Source organism: Sycon ciliatum, chromosome 1 (assembly GCF_964019385.1).
Source record: "Sycon ciliatum chromosome 1, ocSycCili1.1, whole genome shotgun sequence".
NCBI classification, from domain to species: Eukaryota; Metazoa; Porifera; class Calcarea; order Leucosolenida; family Sycettidae; genus Sycon; species Sycon ciliatum.
The window spans coordinates 25,253,975-25,273,503 of record NC_088643.1 but is presented as its reverse complement, the minus strand read 5'-3'; the positions used below and the strand labels follow the sequence as shown (position 1 = coordinate 25,273,503).

General features: G+C 46.6%; 1 protein-coding gene, 1 long non-coding RNA gene and 1 other non-coding gene across 5 annotated transcripts in view; 2 read left to right on the top strand and 1 right to left on the bottom strand.

The window, feature by feature from the left end:
• The window catches only part of LOC135819807 (TGF-beta receptor type-1-like), a 31,241-nt gene extending 16,951 nt beyond the window's left edge, over positions 1 to 14,290 (bottom strand). Inside the window, exons 1-5 of one of the 3 annotated variants that reach the window (XM_065333091.1) lie at positions 13,620 to 14,290; positions 7,291 to 8,102; positions 6,799 to 6,940; positions 6,366 to 6,496; positions 5,650 to 5,796 (exon numbers count right to left, since the gene is read on the bottom strand). In XM_065333091.1, coding sequence (XP_065189163.1) covers positions 5,650 to 5,796; positions 6,366 to 6,496; positions 6,799 to 6,940; positions 7,291 to 8,102; positions 13,620 to 14,124 — 1,737 coding nt within the window. In that variant the 5' untranslated portion in view covers positions 14,125 to 14,290. Of the gene's footprint in view, positions 1 to 5,138; positions 5,797 to 6,365; positions 6,497 to 6,798; positions 6,941 to 7,290; positions 8,103 to 8,867; positions 10,185 to 13,619 lie in introns of those variants that run through there. The other 2 variants (XM_065333082.1, XM_065333099.1) reach the window with 2 other exon arrangements.
• Positions 446 to 3,616, top strand: LOC135806912 (uncharacterized). Its single transcript, XR_010551339.1, has 2 exons — positions 446 to 625; positions 3,191 to 3,616. It is a non-coding gene; the product is annotated as an uncharacterized LOC135806912 (long non-coding RNA).
• LOC135807230 (U5 spliceosomal RNA) lies at positions 4,224 to 4,339 on the top strand. Its single transcript, XR_010551521.1, has one exon. It is a non-coding gene; the product is annotated as a U5 spliceosomal RNA (small nuclear RNA).
• Positions 14,291 to 19,529: the final 5,239 nt, after the last annotated feature.

Sequence of the window (19,529 nt, the reverse complement as noted above, 5' to 3'; positions counted from 1 at the left end):
GGACAGGAGCCGAAGGTGGTGTTCACATGACGGACTCATTACATAGAGCAAGTGGTAGTGTCGAAATTCAAAATCATATACGTGTATATAGTGCTCGAACAGCAGTGAAATCAGAACGATACAAACCTTATGGCAGGCACTTCCTTGAATTCTGCTCCATTTCTTATCCACCGTACCAAACGTGCATGAAACATACAAGAAAAAATAATACTCTTACATTCTGCCACAGTTTTTTGCCCGCATTATCCGCCAAGCTTCAAGTTCAAGGGCAATCCGGCGTGCAGTGAACACATGAGTCTACTTTATTAATGAGATTGGTTTTCACTTCCCACATCTTGTACTAGTATTCTGTTCCCTACATGCATACTACAGTAAGTTAGTTACCCTACACTGTAGGCAAGAAAAGCGATTTTTATTATATGGCTGAGCGTTGAGTTCAATGTCGATAATACTGACCCGTGATTCAGCGGTGCGACTCAACTCGCAGTTTGCCCATTCTCTTATTTCCTATACATGTAGATGTCCGTGGTGCTAAGTGTCAGCGTGTGCTCTCCGCACTGAGAGAAGGTGGCAATGAAGACTGTGGCTGCGAATGGAGAGTACTGAAAGCACCGTTTTGGGCAGTGTAAGAATTAATTACTTAGGTAGTAGTGGTTGTGTGTTCTGTGTTGTTATTAATTTTTGTAATTTTTAGACTCAATGACCACTGAGTGTCACACAGTGTACTTACTACTTGTAGTCAGTAGTATTCTTGGTAGCCTGTGACTTCGATACCTAGACGGCACAGCACTAGTATTACCGTAATAGTAATAGGCTAGCTGGTGCACATACAGAGACGCGGCAGTGCAGCTGTTCGGCAGGGGCCATGGCCATGGGTTGCTCAATGAAACCCGATGCATGTCAGTCAAGTAATTTGTGCCCTGCACCAGCTCACATGCCAGTGTTTGCAGGTCTAGGGCCGGTTGCAGACCGTGTCCGGTGGTCGTACTTGACTCGTGTCATTGGGTCTCATTGAGCAGTACTAGAGCAGCACACCAGAAAGCAACAGTGCCAAGTGTTTTGTACGGCAAACTTACGTTGTTTCAGTAACTTTCTTTCTCCAAGTTTGATTATGGGTTCTTGTCTGAAAATGAAAACCCAGTAAATATTCCAGCGGCGGACATTTTCGACTACACAGATCCATACCAAATAGCCTAAATTGCCTGTGGCTGACAGTAGGCACGAGCACTTGTGTAGTGCTACTGTCAGGTTCAATGGCCCGTCTAGGCGGACTTTGCGTGTTAGTACTAGGCTGATTGTCTAGTTTTGGACACTGAAGTGACAGTCAGGTTGTGTCTGAGCTTTGACGGCTGCTTGATTTGCCCTTCTTTCGCTGTCAAGTTCTAGACTCAACAATGTAAAATCACGCCCGCAATCTCGGCAGTATGGGGTATATGCAGGTATGAGAAGGCAAATCTGAACTGGAGTGTGGTGATGCTAGCAGGTTGCGTGACGTAACCTCAGTATGCACACGTGTGTGTGTGTGTGTCCACTGTGTGGGGGGGGGGGACCTTGGTTGACAATGCTTGAAAATTAGGTCGAAGAGCATTGGAATTGGCAGAACCATAATAAACTGTATCTGATCTACTCACCTCCCACCGCTTTAGGAGCTGCATCCGTGCCTTCATGCATAGAGGGTGGTGGCGTTCCTGCCTTGATGCATAGAGGGTGGTGGCGTTCCTACGGATGCGGAAAACTCGGCCTCCAGCTGAGTCCCACGTGAACCGTGATTGTTTTAAATTATACATCTGGCATGGCAGGCAAGGAACTACTTTAGCCATACACCAAAATGCATGAAAATACCAGAAAAAGTACCAAAATTTGCCATTTTCAATGGTTAGTTAGTTTTGAAGCAGTGCTGAAATAAAGAAGTGTTTTTGAAATGTTCGGCCCGCAGATGCGGATGTGTTCCAGACTTTCTAAGTGACAGGGTGTGCACCCTGTGTTGGCTTGGATACTCAAGTCTGCTTTAGGTCAGTTTGTGCCTGTAAATGTTAAATTTCTGCTGCACAGCTTGCTTTAGTGCTTTTGGATGTTTGACATGCTTTAACCGGGATTCACAGAAGCTTTTTTTGCGATGCGATGGGCGATGCGACGCGATTTGCGATGGATGCGTGCGATGCGAACTCGCGAAATACCATTCACAGAAGAAGTCAGCCATGCGACAACGCCTTGCTGATTTGGCGCGAAGTTCAATGCAGGTGGGTACGTCACCATGGTATTCGTACTGTTTGGTACAACTTGTACAAATTTACAGGCAACTCTTGAACCTTTGTACAACTTTGCTGTAGAAAAGGTCAAAACCGTACGCCAAATCGCTTGTCGCATCGCAAAAGTTGAGCCAAGCTCAACTTCTGCGATGGCCCAGTTCCGGCAGTTGCGTGGGCTGCGAGATGGCTGCGATTTGGGGATTTCCCGGTTTCGCGGCTGTCCCACCGCGTGTCGCATCGCAAAAAAGCTTCTGCGAATCCCGCTTTAGTGAATGGGATATACACAGTGAGCAAATTGTTCTGCAGGACCGTACTTTTTTTACTTTTGTTGAAAAAAAGTGGGTGTCTGTGTACAGTAGAACTCGGCCCTAATTCGGACGCGTCCGTCTCCCGGCCACTTTTCTGACCCATCTAGACTCACAAAAATAGACTTTTCATCGAAAAGGGCCCCGAAACTGTTGATCGGCATAAACGAAGTGTTTACTTCCATACACTAAGTGTGTATGTTCTGAGCAGGGAGTTGTGAAAGAGTTTTCACGACTCCCTAGTTCTGAGCTACAGGTAATTCCCCATGGATAAGGTGAGACGGGGAGTGTGACTGTACGTGCGACTCACGAGTTGGGACCATGGCACTGCGGCACTGCGGCACCGTGACTAGACCTGTGTACCGACTGCAGGACTACTGTACTCCTGCCAACACACCATGTACCAGCTGCTGATCTGACCCAGCGAGACCCAGCACTCTAGCCACATTGCACACTCTACAACAGTTGTTGTTGTTGTTGTTGTTGTTGTTGTTGTTGTTGTTGTTGTTTGAATTCTTTATTCTCACATTGTTGTTGTTGTTGTTGTTGTTGTTGTTGTTGTTGTTGTTGTTGTTGTTGTTGTTGTTGTTGTTGTTGTTGTTGTTGCTACTTTATTTTACTTCACCAGAATTCCAGGCAGTAGAATGCCTTCTCACTAGACCAGGTCTAGTTCAGTCACCATCACGGTAGCCATGACGACAATGCAAGCAACCCTGGGTAAAACCGAGAATATCGCGACTCCGGGCCAACACAATAGGGCTTGGAAGTGATTACATCAAAACGGCCAGGGAGTAGTAAGTTCATGTCAGATTTCTACTTTTGGATCCACTACAGTTTGACTTTGCTATTGCCTCAGTATGTGGGTGCATAGCAACCCACTCATGTCGTATGCAGGTGTGACTTTTCTTCACCACTAGTTGTCACCCCATCCCCATTAGCCAACCTAGTCAATTTCACCGGCCTTGCTGTGAGCAAAGCCGTTTGAAATGTGCTTGGATCCAGATCCAGTTTTTGAATTTTTGAAATTGTTGCTATTCTGTTACGTAGCACTTTCAAGCCCTATACTAAGACTTTTGCTTTCGGAGACTGCCGTTCGCAGTCAACCATGCGCACTTGCGCTGCACTCAAGCTCGATCAGGGAAATAGAAATAATGCCCGGTGTTTCACATTTCGATCATTATCAGGCTACCCACAGTCAACTGGGAACTTGTGGCCAGGCACAAGGGGTACATGGATGCAGCTAATGGGGTCGTTCTCGGCACTTGTACCAGTGGTTGTGAGACTTATCAACTCACCCCCACCGTTAGGCGCTGCATCTGCCGCTAGGGTTTACCGGGTGTTAGCGGCCGTCGTGAGTTCCCTTCGGGAACGGACACGATAAAGCACCCAGTCTGCACACCTTTGACGCTTTGTCTTGCCGGGGACTCCGGGGACTAGTCTTGGCATTCATTGCCTTCATGGTACATGTACTTTATATTTGTTGTCATGGCAACGATCCACTGTTCACTTTACCCGAGTCCATTATGCCATGGCTTAGGCAGCATCACATCACTAATTGCTAGTACTAGTGATAAGACCGTGGCGAAATTGCGGACGGTAGAAACTTTCCAGAGGTGCATACACTAACGGAACTTTCAACTTAGATCTGGGAGATCAGAAGCATGAATGCATACTCTGGTTTCTCTTCAACCACGAAGAAATCCTTTGCCTTTTACTAAAGATTTCCGTGGAGAGGAACAATAAAGAGGATACAATTTTTTATAACCCTAAAGAATATCTGAAGGTCTTTGTTCCGAGCAGTGGAGATTCCACATAACAAACTTGCTAGAAAGTGTGTCCATGCACTCTGTGCAAAGAATGGCTCACAGTTCAGTGGTCAATGGCCCTTGGTGTCTGCTCTCACAACTACATGTGCAAGACTGACTCACACTGCTGCCTGGTGCTCATCATGCATGAGTTGCGTGCCGGATAACCTACATCAGCAAGGGAACATTAGCCAGAGTGTGCAGCTCCGATAGAATGAGCCCACAGCAAATGTTTTTTGTTTAAAAAAACAGGTCTTACTTTTGAAGTAAGACAGTCTACCCACACACACGTGTTCTCCAAGCTGCTGCAGAGTTCTGGGAAATACATGTACAGACTCAGTACTGCTCGATGAAATCCAGTCGTGTCACCCAAGTGCGCGCTGGGCGTTGCGCAGCCCTAGACTTGCGAACACCGGGCTGCGAAATGATGCAAGGCACAAACTTGAGTGACACGACTGGATTTCAATGTGCAGCACTGTCCTTCTCTCACCAGTACACTGTACTATCATGCAGCTTTCGCCTGGTAGTGTGTGTGTGGGGGGGGGGGGGAGGCAGGGGGGCAGCTAAGACTAGAGCACAATGTGATGGTGGTGACCATCTATAGAGTCGTCCGCGAGACTTGATTACTAGCGTAGGCAGCAGAGCCTAGCCATGACTTACCAGCTTCTAGGTAGCACTGCACGCATGCAAGCAAATCACAAGTCCGGGCACACGCACTGCACGCATGCAAGCAAATCACACAGTCCGGGCACACGCTGAAACTGCCTGAGAAAGATAAGTAGGTTACGTTGAAAGGTCCAACGCATCATTTTAGTTCTCCATTATCAATTACATTCTGACAAAAGCATTGCGCAGCAGCAGGACGATGGCTAAAGAATGGCTACTGAACCTACCCTGGAGTTCAAACAGAATACAAATAGCATACGAGCACTCGGAAAAATTGGCACAGTGCTGGTATTCAAATCGTAGTGTGAAGCGCTCAAGGAAAACCTCAGGTAGGGCACCTGGGTAATCAGCTCAAATCATACGGTACTCAAATCAAGTCATTGGCGAAATTGAGAAGTTGAAAGAAATCGAGATTGTCACCAGATCATAACACAATCTAGTCACATCAAACTGTTCGAAGCTAAACGTATGAAAGTGATCATATCAAGTGAGCCAGCCGCACACATCAAGCTGCGCAATAACAAGCATGTGGGCGGCCAGGGACAAGGCCGAGTGAGCCGTGTGTGTATGTGAGTGTGTGTGTGTGTGAGAGAGAGAGAGAGAGAGAGAGAGAGAGAGGGAGGGCTAGACCGGAGATATAAGGGCATTGTCCGTAGAAGTGGCAGCAGCCACGTCTGACTGCAGATTGCGCCAGATACGGTGAACGGCAAAGCGACTCTGCGGCTCCTCTTTCCACGATGTGCGAATGATACGTACAAGGACGGCCAGTTTCTGAACGGCAAAACATGAACATAAGAGCAGAAAAGGGCATACACGTTTACAGCCTCCCGCGTGAAGATACAGCAAGGTGGATTGAGACCTCTGCTGCGCAATCACACAATCTACTCTGGTAACTGGCTATGGCAAAAGCAGTCTTGCCACATGACACAGTAACTATTATCTGTATTGAGGAGCATTCCTGGAAGCCCATGGCTGCACACCTGTGAATGACACATTTTGATGTTCTACCATCGAGTCGAGGATTGACCAAATTAATGATTGCGGAATCTATCTAGTGAAAAAGAAGAAGAGAGAATTCCTTGCATAGCTACTCCAGAGACCAAAACGAGGGAACTACTGCCACTGAGGCACACTGTGTCAGTATTTCATACTTCAGGTAGCTGTTCAGAGTCAATTTTACGAATGTTTGCCTCTAATGATTGCGTTGGGCCTTTCAAGATTTACTTCGAAGTACCAGCTTGGTATGGGTTTAAAAAAAATTAGTAGACTTCTAGTTGTGAAGACCCCCGAATGGCATGATACACTGAGCAGCAGCACTCCACAGGTGACAATTCGCCTACCTTATTTTCAAGCCAATGGTCCGGAAGGCTGGGTCTAAGTTTCCTGACGCACACAGCTCCGTACATATCCTCCACGGACGGATCACCAGGGACCGACTCCTCAAACGGGAACTTGTAGGTTGGAAGCTCATCTGCAGTTGTGATTGGACAGCAACAGAAGTACGATTCAAAGTTTGAAAAAACCTGACTCCGAATACAGAGCATCACCTGCCGGTTATCTTATCGTCAAGAGATGGCAACAGTAGCAGGCTAAATCAAATTCCTGCACATTTCAAAGCATTGCATGCGGTATGGACAGGGAGTGAGTGAGTGAGTGAGTGAGTGCAAGCACATCACAAGCAATACTGTGTATTGTAACTGTTGTGAAGGGGTGAAGAGACACCGGAACTTGAAGTACTGCGTGAAGCACAGAGACTCAGAGGGGCATTCTCACCGGAAGACGGGCAGCACACAGTTGCAATTTCCCAGAGGACCAGCGCCAGCGCATAGATGTCTACCATGCGGAACGACTCGAACACGTGAGGATTGATGGAGCCGTCCAGGATCTCCGGTGCCATGTAGCGCTTGGTGCCCACCTGAGCAACACACGCCCAAACGAATGCAGTGGTGACTTAGAGCCATACACCTTCATTGATATCCTTTGACAATGAGAAATACAGTGCACCATGGCAATTCCATATTCACACAGCCCTCCATTGAATTAAAGAAATGTTTCCATAGGTGTAATGATTTTTTAGCCTACACTTTAACGTCAGTTGAATGCGTATACTTCACTACTATTAATACTATCCCCCACCCCCCAGTTTTAACGACGCAGAAATCTTAACAAATTTAAAAATTTGGTGGAGTTGATGAAGCTACTTCAGTAGGTTTGGTAGTGCTAATCACATGATTGGCATTCAGATTGCAGCTGAGACAAACCTACCTTCAAGTTGTCCTTGTCCAAGAAGTGAATAGCATTCTGACTGGGGTTGTGACGTACAGCCATGCCCAGGTCAGCTATACAGCATGTACCGTCCTGCTTTACCAGGATGTTCTTGCTCTTCAGATCTCGATGCGCTATGCCCGGCTTGTTGCCAAACGACTGGCCATCGATATGGTTGTGGAGGTGCATCACGCCAGCTGCGATGGACAGCGCCATCTTGTGAAGGTCATCCAGGCCCAGGCATTTACGGTTTGGTGATGGGTTTTGCGTGCTGTGCCGACGGAGGTAATCATACAGGGAGCCATTGCAATGGTAGTCCAGTACCATCCACAGTTGAGTCTCCATGTTGAAGTCGCGATTGTCGGCCGCACGGAAGCCGAGGATGTTCTCGTGACGCAGCATGCACGTGTTGAAGAGCTCGACTTCTCGGAAGAACGATGCCTCCTCAATGGTCTTGAAGATCTTGACGGCAACTTGGTCTTCTCTCCATCGGCCCCGGTACACTTCACCAAACCGCCCAGTGCCAATTTGGTCGAGCAGGTCAATTTCACGCGAGATGGTCCTCTCCTCCAGCTGCAGTATCCCTCTCCCGCTTGACTCGCCCATATCGCAACCAGAGTCATCGCTGATTGCTTCTGATGTGACAATATCTATTGGGAATCTGCTGGGAGAGACGAAAATCTTGCCATTGCCCTTGGCTTGTCTCTGCTTGCGTACAGCTACATACCCAATAAGAAGCATAAGTCCGATGAAGACCAGAGAGGCTAAGACGGACACGACAACAACTATTTCCGTCGGCATTCCGTCACTTCCTGCAACATACACACACAAGAATGCACAACGCAAAGAAGAAATTCCTGTCTCAAGAATGGAACATAAAAACAGATGGTGGGTGTCCGCAAAAACTAGAGAAGCATTCCAAACAAACACTTTTCAATGAGCCATCGATAACAAGGTGCACATGTAGGAAACTCTTGACAATCCTAGACTATTTTATTATTTTATTTATTTCTGCATCTCGTAGCATGTCAAGACAGCCAATTGAATTGAGGAGAGGGTTTGACCTCCTATTGCAAGGTGAGCGTTTAGAATCCGTGCTTTGGAAAAGCAACTTGAAGTTAAAGTATCGCGCGTTCGCACTTGCAAATACGTCAACAGCGCAAATTCAAACATTTGACGTGTTTCATACATGCACTTGTGGCCAATGCATGCCGTGAAGACGTATCCATGCAAACCAGTTCAGATTGAGTAAAATGGAAGAAAACATCGTTTGGCAACGCTAGGTTTGCAGTAGATGATGGAACCTACTTCCAGCGGTACAGACATCTATCCCCACAAATTGACCTAGTCGACTACATGTACCCTGTGTACTGCGAGAAGACACACTGTGTCTAGCGTCCTGTGCTGCTGCTCTATGCCCAAGCAAGGGCAGAGCGTACCACTACACAAAGGCAGAGTAACAGATACCAAAACGCCTTTCCCTAACTCCGAGTTTTGTTTTAGTAAACACTCATGAGAGGGCGAGTGCGAATTGTGGAGAAGAAAGATAGAGAACCCAGAACAGGGCAGATGTTCACCTTTGTGTAGGTTTGTTGATGATGATAATGGTGATGTACGTTGTGGTGGCTCTGTAACTACGTCACACGACCTGTTGTCCTTCAGGAACGCCATCAACCTGGCACGACATTGTGTGTTCTCAGGATCACTGCAGCAGACCTGATCACTGGCTACGGAACACAATACCTGCGCAGCTTTGGGTTCACAATACGCTTCCAGCATTCGCACGCTGCCATGGCATCCCTTGAATGAAGCAACACACTGATGGGTGCTGACTGGACATTCCACATACGCAAGATCTGGCCTGGCACAGCTGTGTGTATCATTACACTGAGGGCACGTCGCAGTGCTCATAGCAGCACTGGGCATGCTGATCGCCACCATCACAAACACGCCGAGCACAAACAATCGCGGAGGAGAAGCAGCGCTACCACTGATCCCAAACATTGTAATTCTCTTGTGCACACGTGTTGCTCTTAGTTCACCAGTGCAGCGCCGTTGCTGACGTCGTACCTGGCCAAGGTTCAGCGGCCCACAGTTCCTAGCGCTTGGTCACTCTGCACCACCTCTCACACCTACTCAGCTGCAAGCTCTTCTTGCTCACTTTCGCAAGGACCCGCAGCGAAGCCCGCGGCACTAGTTACGAATGAGAGATTGATAACGGTGAAACTAGGTGCACATAAAATGAACTCTCATAATAATGTATACGTAAACTCCCTCGGTAAGTCGCAGACAGATCCTTTAGAGATTGAATTATTCGAGAGAGGGATGGCCGACGGCTCAGGTCTCAAGTCAGTCTCTTTTCAAGGCGAAACTGCATTGTTGATCGCCTTCAGTTTGGCCTTACTTTGTCGGCACGAACCACTCCCGACTCGACTGGGTAGCGGTATCAACTCTCCCGCCAGACAACCAACAGCCTGGCTGCGCTGTCCCTCGTGACAGGGGGAAATAATAATTGAGTCTAGGCTGCAACTAAGTTACTTGTAAGCAGTTTGCTCGGGGCTGCGGCGTGATATAAAAGAGCGGGCAACTCGTCCAAATGAGCATTTTTAGCCTCGCTCGGAACGTCTTCATTCCAGGCTCACAGCGAAATCGGACAGAAGTACAGACTCAAGCCGTCGTGAAGTGCCACCGGGTTGTACAGCAGATCTATGAAGGCTCTGGTCGCAGTGCAGTGAGTACAACCACAACAAAGTAAAGATCTACTCTTCCTCGTACTCGTAGTGAGGAGTTGCTAACAAGCAACTACTGCTAGCAGCAGTCATTAGCAAACCTGATGACCCATTTGCCTCTGACTCCAATCTGGAAATCTTTCTTCACTACATGTACGATCATGTTGACTCTACTCGTCGATCTACTCTGCAGATCATGGTACATGTAGATCTACACGATTCACCAGTACTGGCAGTAGTTGTACGTGAAAGATTTAGGCTGTGAGTGAATCTTTTACTAGTACTAGTAGTACTACTACTAGTACTAGGAAGTATGGAATCAAGCAAGAGTACGAGTGTGAGATCGCCTAATCACAGCCCGCCGCGCGAAGCGCGAAGGGCTGTGATGCAGGCTGATCGAGCACGAGTATGAGTGTTTTGATTGCATTTCTGACATGCACCCACGCTTCAAACTCATATCGAACTTGTAAATACTTCGCGAAGGGCTGCGATTGGCTGATAGAACATGAACACGACTGTTTTGATTGGATTTCTGACAAGAACGCGCACTTCCATCTTCCTATTTTGCTTGAAAGCACGACTCTCAGCCTTCTCGAGCCCGAGCCGAGTAAAAAAAAAGCGAGCTTGATCAGTGAATCAAAGCCCTAGTGGAGCGGGCTTTGATCGTAAAATCAAAGCCCGCCTGGGCGGGCTTTGATGGGAAAATCAAAGCCCGCTCCACTAAATATGGAGTTCTACTTCTTGTAGCCTGCTTTGATCGCCTCATCTAGGCCCTGCTAGGTGCAATGCGATTGGTCATCTCCGTGCCTACAGTCTTGTGACATGTCAGAAATGTGCTTTGGATGTGTTCCTTGGCTACTCTAGTATTGCTGTATTGCCATTGCCGGGCAGAGATCATGCTTGAGCAGGCTCCTTCACGCTTGACTCCTTGAGCCGCGTTTGACGCGAACCACTTCACATTAAACTAGTAGTAGTAGTAGTGCACTCACACTCAACTCTCAAGTCACAGAGGCACAGGACAGTCGATCAGCACTGGCTGTTTTGCAGCTTTTGGTCAAGTGCACAGCCCCCTCTCCCCCCTCCCCTGTGCTACACTTGTCCACCTTCAAAAGTGCGTGGGACCTTTGAACTGGTACAGAGAGAATTAATTGAGCAGTTGTTTGTCACTTTGACAATAATGATTAGTAATCTCAAGTGTGCGGAGCGCTGCACTGACTGCGCTGCATGAATTATTCATGCTGGTGTACATGCATGACGTGAAGTGGTGAGGACCCACATACACCCACACTCCACAGGCCATAGTCCAAAATACAAGTCATGCCTTGCTACATGTAGAGTATTAAAGAAAAGGGATGAAGGAACTACGAGTTACGGTATGTCCACTAACACCACCATTCTACTAAACAATCAGCTCATGCCATAACATCGCACGACACTGACCAACGGTACTGACGTTCTACAACTACATAATCTGCTCTAGCACGTCTAGGATGCGTACTCCAACAACCTGCCAACTTACTTGGAGTTTCTAAGTAAGTTATGTTTAACATAGGAGGGAAGGTGAGCGCAACCAAGACAAGCAAGAGCTGAAAGTATCAGTTGTGAAGGACGTTGGCGGATGCACATGCATGTCGATGACGATACTGGCAAGACCATTAGACAATACGGTCAAACCACGATTCAAGGACGCATAGCAACATACCACACAGCTTGTGTCACGCAAGTTCACAAGTTGTGTGGTTCATATTCACTTCCTACACGTTGGGATAGCATCGTCTGTCATGTCAGTTCCAGGATTCCACAAAGCTCTCAGATGAGTGAGAAATGTGGCAAGTCTGTTCAACTTACTTTAAGTTAGAAAGTGATGGGTATGCATTCTGCACTACTGCCATACACATGATAGCTACTACCCAACAACTAGTCCGAGGTCAAAGCAACACAGCGGTCTACCCCCCCCCCTCCCCTGAAGGTTTGGTCGTCCTTTTCAAGATCGGAGGTGCCTCTGCACAGTGTGCAATACTACTACACAGTACAATCATGCACATGGTTGACCGCATGAACACCCCTGTTCTTCCCTATGCATGAGAAATGGCAGTACATGTACTGGTACGCCTACCATGCACCATGTATACGATCTGCAAATGCACCTACAACTAGTACAAGGCTTCATTACCATGCTGCCGTAATCCATGGAGCGATGCAGGTGTGCAGATGTGCACGTACGTGACTGTACAGTACAATGTACATGTACAGTTGTTATCAGTTGTCTGCAGATTGCCATCTGGCATGAACCTATTAGTTACAACAATCCAGACGTGTGTTACTCTATGACTCTGTGACTCGTGTGTTACATGCTACTCTATGACTCTATGACTCGTGTGTACAGTGTACATATAATGTGCAAACCAACCCAGGCAGTAGAAAATGTACATGTACACTCAAACGTCTCTTATCCGGACGCCTCAGATACGGGCACGTCTCTCTACCGGGCACCTTCAGCTTGGGTTCCTATGGTAAAATGCTTCGAATTTGGGGGTTTGAACTTTTTTTCGTATGCACAAGTGCTTATTTTGTCACCATCAACCTGTGTAATCCACACGTCGTTATCGATCGATCATGTTGGTATCCTTAACATGTGCAATGGTTGCCAAATAAACTTCTTCAACGAATGATATGATACATAGTAGATGAGTTATCCTGAAATACGGGCAAATCTGAGATACGGGCAGTGCCCGGTCCCAAGGTGCCCGGATAAGAGGCGTCCGAGTGTAGTTTAGTTCTTTTGCATCTAGCACACGTACCAGTGCATGTCTATGCATACATTTACATGCACAATTATGTAGAGTTCAGCTCAAAGAAATCCGACCAATGTCCATGAGCTGAGAGCTGCACCAATAAACAAGGCTCATGTGAGCCTGGGGACCTCGAATGGGATTTTGGACATGCATGACATCGAAACGCGGCTCTGCTTTGGACTCGCGGGTCGGATTTCTTTGACCACGACTGTGCCACTGTACATGATGTTACAGTGTTGTTGTGTTTCATGAATAGCGGAATACTGCGGAATGCCAATACTGCATGGCAATACTGCATGGCAATACTGCATGGCAATACTGCATGGCATTAGACACAAATAGACTTTGATGGAGAGCCAAGGATAAATTTATAGTAAAGAAAAAAAGGACGTTATCGCATGAGCTGATTGTTTAGTAACTGGTGGTGTTAGTGGACATTATAGCGTAACTTGTAGTTTCTTGCCACCTTGGTCCTTTTTCTCTACTCTACATTAGACATGGTTAACATTTTACCGTTCACGCTAAATCCAACGGTATTCGTGCCCAACACCCAAAAATACTGTCGGTTTGGTATCGTTTTGACGATAGAAAGCTCTGTTTAGCGGGAGAACGAAACGGTAAGATTCCAACTAGGGTTATGTCACAAGTCGATCGTTGTGTCAGAAACCGAAATGCTAACCATGTCTGGAAAACACACAAAACCGGTACACGCCAACGGTCGGAGTTAGCGTGAACGGTAAAATGCTAACCATGTCTATTGTTAAAATCTACTTATAAAGTTAAAGGTGTGAGTAACGTTACGTACTGTCTTCTGCGGGATGCGCTGCTGCTTGAACCTGCTGATTATCCTCATCTTCAGTTTTCTGGATTGACGCTGTTAGGTTTGTCCCTGATGCCACTGGGCCCAGAGCCACTGCTGCTTCGCTTTTGTTCAGGAAATGGCCGGAATTATTGCGAAATCTTGCGTTGCAGAAATTGGCATCCGTACAGCACATCTCCGTACCAGAAATCATTTGGTAATGAACGCATTTTAACTGAACCCTGTCATCTGCGCAGCCATACTGAACTCTGGTGTAGAGTAGTTCTCCAGCTTCAGATGTCACCGCCTTCAGGTCAGCAACACAATAGAGGTTTGTGGTGCATGTGGGGATCCCTCGCGGGTACCTTCTCTTGACCTTCTCGATACATTCACGTTTGTTGCACAAACATTTCATGGGCTCTTGCCGCAGCCCGTGGGAATAGGCTATCGGGACCTGTTGGGTAATCACTAGCAATACGACGAAAAGGAAGAATTGTTTGAAGGCGAACATCGTGTCCTATCGCCACGGATATCCTGTCTGCAAATGACAGGTTGCGTTGTGGTGTTGGCAATGCTCCATCATCACCTTTTCTAGGGACAGTTGGTCTTGCAAGCCCCTGGTGGCGCTCCTTTGCTCGTGCTCTGTGTCCACTGAACACTTGAGAGCGATTTGTCCACCAACAAGCGTTCATAGCCTCCATGTTTGTGGTCCGAGGATGCTCAATGCATAGGCCGTCCGCAAGGTTTTACTTTAGCTTTGGCTCTGCAAGCTGAGCTAAGTACACACTTGAGCGCAGAAGAAGCGTTCACCGATGGAGCAAATGTGCTGGTGGGGATCGATTTCGACGAGGCGTAGTGGTCCCGACCGTCACATCGATCATCGGCTATGGTGTTCAACAATCGCCTCTTCCCATCACACACTTCTGCACTCAATAGTCCCTTGAACGAAGTAATGCTGCATGGTCTCACTGTTCCCTGTTGTTTTCAAATACATCCGCGTCAGCGCGTTTACTAGTACAGTCATCATTACAATCATGTATAATTATTTGTGTGAAAGTGTGCTACTTTCTGGCGTGAACTATTACTTGTGCTACTTGTATGTACAATGTAGATCTAAATGGACCTGCTATGCCTCTGTGTGGTGGAAGGTGCCTGACGTGCCCTGGCACCGACCGTCGCGTCGTTCGTTCTCGACTGCCCGATCGGTGATGCCCAATAGCGCGATTCAGCACACTTGAAATCAAGAAAACCTCTTGTCAGCTGTAACACTTCTTCATTGCCTGTTCCCTGTCTCACAAACTGGAGACGAGCAGAAATCTAGCACAGTAGCAGCGGGTCTGGACTAAACAAAGTTGGAGCATGATTATACATTTATAGCACAAGAACAAGTGACCCACATGATCAGGTACATGTAGGTCTACGTGCCCAGTTTGTGCTGAATGACCTTTTCTCCTATGTCATGTAGATCTACATTGTAAGTCAGTAAGTGGATTCAATGATTATGTTCTTGTTCTGTAACAAACTTTTGCAGCGTCTGTATGCGTAGCATTCCAATATGTATCGTGTCCGTGACTGCATATCGCTATCAGCATTGAACAATGTCACTGGAAATATTCATGCACATGTTACTATAATTATGTGTATACACATTGTGTAGACAACAGTCAACATGGCAGCTCCAAGTCCAAGGAGCCCCGGAGAGAGGAAACCCCTGCAACTCCCATACCAGTTTCACGTTCATACAATGATTATGATTGTCATGTGCAATCATGTAGATCTACAAGATTATCAGGCAACATGTGAAAACGCTTTGCTTTGCCTCAGCCTCAGCCCCGTCATGCTCAGGCCAGTCAGGGCATGGAACCAGAGTTCACACCTGTACTTCGTTCTCTTCCGTCTTCGGGCAGTGGACTATTTATTATTTTATTACTATTATTTTCTTGACTAGTTTGAGGGAAAGACATAAACGGGAAAAGTGTGAAGAAACAATTGACTGTCATCACCAGGACTCGAACCAGGGACCCTCGCTTGCAGCTAGCGATGCTCTAACCACTGAGCTATGGTGTAGTCGTCATCCCGAGATTCTTATTCTTATTATTATTTGATTCCACGATGGCATGACGCCAATAAGGACGATTGAGAACTGGTACTAGCCAGAAACAGCTAGAGGGAAATTAACCGGAGAGGCAAGAAGCAATGGATCATGAAAAACAAGCGGGGGTAATAACGTTAGCAGGGGTGATCGAGATAGTTTTAAGTACACGTTCGAGAGATCAGAAACCAGGGGGATGCGCGGAGCAGGAACAGGTACTGCTCAAAAGAAGACTGGATGCATTGTTTCGGAAAGATTTTCTACGAGGTTGGGTTGTGATGTCGATAGGGAGTGAGTTGTAACTTATAGAGGGTGAGGGCACTGTTGATGGGGGAATCTCGGTGCCTGTTTGTGTGTGCGTGTCCGATGGAGTAGGTCCTTGTCTGTCAAAGGGTGTATGGTTGGTGTCGACGTTGTGGTGCAAGATGTGCTTGTTGCAGGTGTGGTGGGGAGGTTTGGTGGTGGATGTCCCATGCTAGTACTAGTAGGACTGAATCGTGAGCTAAGGGCGGGAAGCTTTGCGTGACTACTCTAGTCTGCTGGCTAGCAGACAACATACGCCTGAATCGTAGACTCTGCTGTACACCACTCGACCCTGTGGCCCTACCTAGTTCACAATGATCATACCATGGGGCCCTATGCACACCTACATGATTGCTGTATACGTTGGGCTCCCTGGTCATGCAAAAGATGTAGTAGCAAACTTTCTGGTGCCCCTCCTCCTCAGTAGCATGCAGTGCATCGAGCAGGCGCGTTCCAGCGTGGCGTCATTTCATGTTTGTCTCCGCGCTCAATAAATCACCAACACTAGAGTTGGTCTGAAGCCGTGCGAAGTACAGCCTGCAGGACATGTGTAGAGAGCTGTTGCGAGAACAATGGTCATATCCCCTGCATTCAGACATGGGTCTCGAATAGGGCGCCATCACTTCGAATCTACATGATGAGCAACATGATGAGGTCAAGAAAAGGTTTCTTCTACAGTGCTGGCAACTGAAATCCGACCCCCTTGCCGGCGCGGCGCCCCAGCAAGGGGGTCGGATTTCAGTTGCCAGCATTGTACTTCAAGTACAATGTACATGTACTAATACTAGTAGTACTTGAAGTACATGCACGTATGCAGATGTACAGATAAGGGACACTACACGCCCCACCCCTTTTATTTTTGTTTTTTAATGCTGATTGCTGTCTGGAGATCGCTTCTCTGTGAAGCTCTGAGTCACAGCAAAAGAAGAGGGCGAGTGTTTTTGTTTCCTTTCTTCATGTTCATGTAACTCTGCATGATTCAATGACACTGATGACGTGATGTGCATTGTACATGTACATGTAGATGCACAGAGTAGGAAATCAACGCGTTTACTTCACTTGTGCATCTACATGATTGTACACGATATAATCCAAAATAGGCCTTGACGGATTATGCTAATATTTTTCGTGAAATTATGCTTTTCGCATTGCTGAAAAAATTGCAGAATTATGCTATTTTTATGCTAAAAGTTATCATATTATGCCGCATTATGCTCACATATATGCATATGCTGCTAATGCATAATGGTTCTGTGCAAAATAACAAGGAATTTTTTTGTAGAGGGCGTTGTACTGTAGTAGCAAAAGTTCAACGGGGTCAACGCACCGTCCGACCTACATTGTAGCTACGACCATCACTGATTGTAGTGGACAGGACATGTTATCAAGGGAGTCGTAAACCTACAACTTCCTAGTACATCTACTTGTACTTGTACTTGTAGAACATGTACAACTGTATGGAATTTGATGCGAACAGGCGGATTATTACAATTTTATGCGATTCGTATGCAATTTGCCTCGAATTATGCGATTATTCGATGTTGGTAGGAATTATGCAAAAAATTATGCTAGCATAATCCGTCAAGGCCTAATCCAAAACTGGTAAACCAGTGTTAGATAAACCTTGTTGTAGTTCACGCAATTGTTAGACTGACAGCATTAGACAAGGAGGAGGACACTGTGTTCGAAAACAGTGACCTTACTACAAGTACAACCTTCCGCGGTTGGCAGAGCCCCGAAATGGTCCGCAGGGACCGGGGCTCTGCCAACCGCGGAAGGTTGTAGTAAGGTCACTGTTTTCGAACACAGTGTCCTCCTCCTTGTTTCATGCTGTCAATCTAATGATTGTATATGTATAATCATTGTACTTTGTAGTGGTAGTTACACAGTTGTCTAACTTCTAAGATTCTCAGGCTGCGCATAGTCCATAATGTCCAGTGGACAGAGACAGCGATAGTAGTTACACAGCTATGAGTCATGACACCACCAAGTCATTTTCTGCCGTTTCTCAAACTCTGAGTAACGGCAGGTAAGGAAAGGACTTGGTTATGCCATTGCTGTGTGACTGTGAGTATTGTAGCGCTTTCCCACGTGCAGACAGCACACATAATACTAATGCAAGTGCCAGGTATTGTAACATGGTACATGACTACATGTATAATCATTCGCTTAACGGAGCACACTGTGCTGAAAACAAAGTATAATCTTCATCAATATCCCCCTTCCCCAGTGCTTCCCTTCTTCAACCATCCAGCCGTGCTAAAACATTATTTTACATGTAGCAAACTCTTGTTTGGTACTAGTATTAGTACTGAAGGGCATGATGATTGTATTTTTTTTGTAGGTGTTCGTGTCTAAACCCTTGAACCCAGGCAACAACTGTCAAGTTAGTATTCGTGTCATGTTTGCATGAAGCGTTTCAATGCCTAAACATATAGTACGATGACCACGTGACGTGTGCTTCGACTACCACCTTAAAAAACAATCGTATAGGTAATCATAGCAATGGATTCTAGGGATCCAGGTTTCCTGCTGTGCGTTTTTTAAAGACTAGTGACACATGCAAAGCTTCCAGGTCACAGACAACTTCGTGAAGGAAGAGAACAGGGGGCAGAAAAAGGGAAAGTGGACGAGGGGCAGACAGAGGTGGAGGTCCGTGCTCCGCCAGAACCCTCAGTGTCATTATGCAACAGCAATCATGTAGTCTGGTACTTGTACATGTACATGTACCATCAAGAGTACATAACCCTTCATGTACTCTTGATACCATGGATATGTACTTGCAGTATTGTCAGTTTGAGGCTGTTCCAGATGCTGTAGATAGATGCAGATTCCAAGTGCTGTAAGGAGGTTTTTCTTAGCGAGCACCACATGGGGAGGTAATGTGACATTGTGGCAGTATGCTAGAAGAACATTTGCTCCTCTGGATAATCTACAAGTATATTCATAACTCAGAAGTACAATTTGAAGGGAAAAATACCTAGAAGTCCTATTCCAGTCAACATTCCGGTCAAGTTAAAAGAATAGAGTAAAAAAGGAAGACACTGGCTAAGATTGATGCGCTCACATACATGTACATGTACATGTACATGTACCGTAAGTGTACACTGCACGACAGAAAATAAGGTACATGTACATGCATGTTGGAACAGATCACGAATTCAGAGTCTGGCAGAGGCAATCAAATGTAGCTATACATCTTGACAGGGTCATGTAAAAGTGTATGCCGCACGGACTGGTGTCCCTTGCAATTATCGTGTTCGGTCACCTTGCTAAACCACTAGCCTTTAGTCTTTACCGTTTACGTGTAGCTGCTGCAAGTGCAAAATTAATGAGTTCAAAGTGGAGATCAAGTCTACCTGCTCAAACACAGAATAGGAACGGGATTCTGTCACCAGGTCACAGTGATACACGACGTTGCATGCCTATTCTACAGGGAGTTGCTGATGGAATCCAGTTGGCTGTTTGCTGCTGGTCTGGTTGACTGCTATAATGGCAGGGTGGCTTCGCCAGCACGGTGA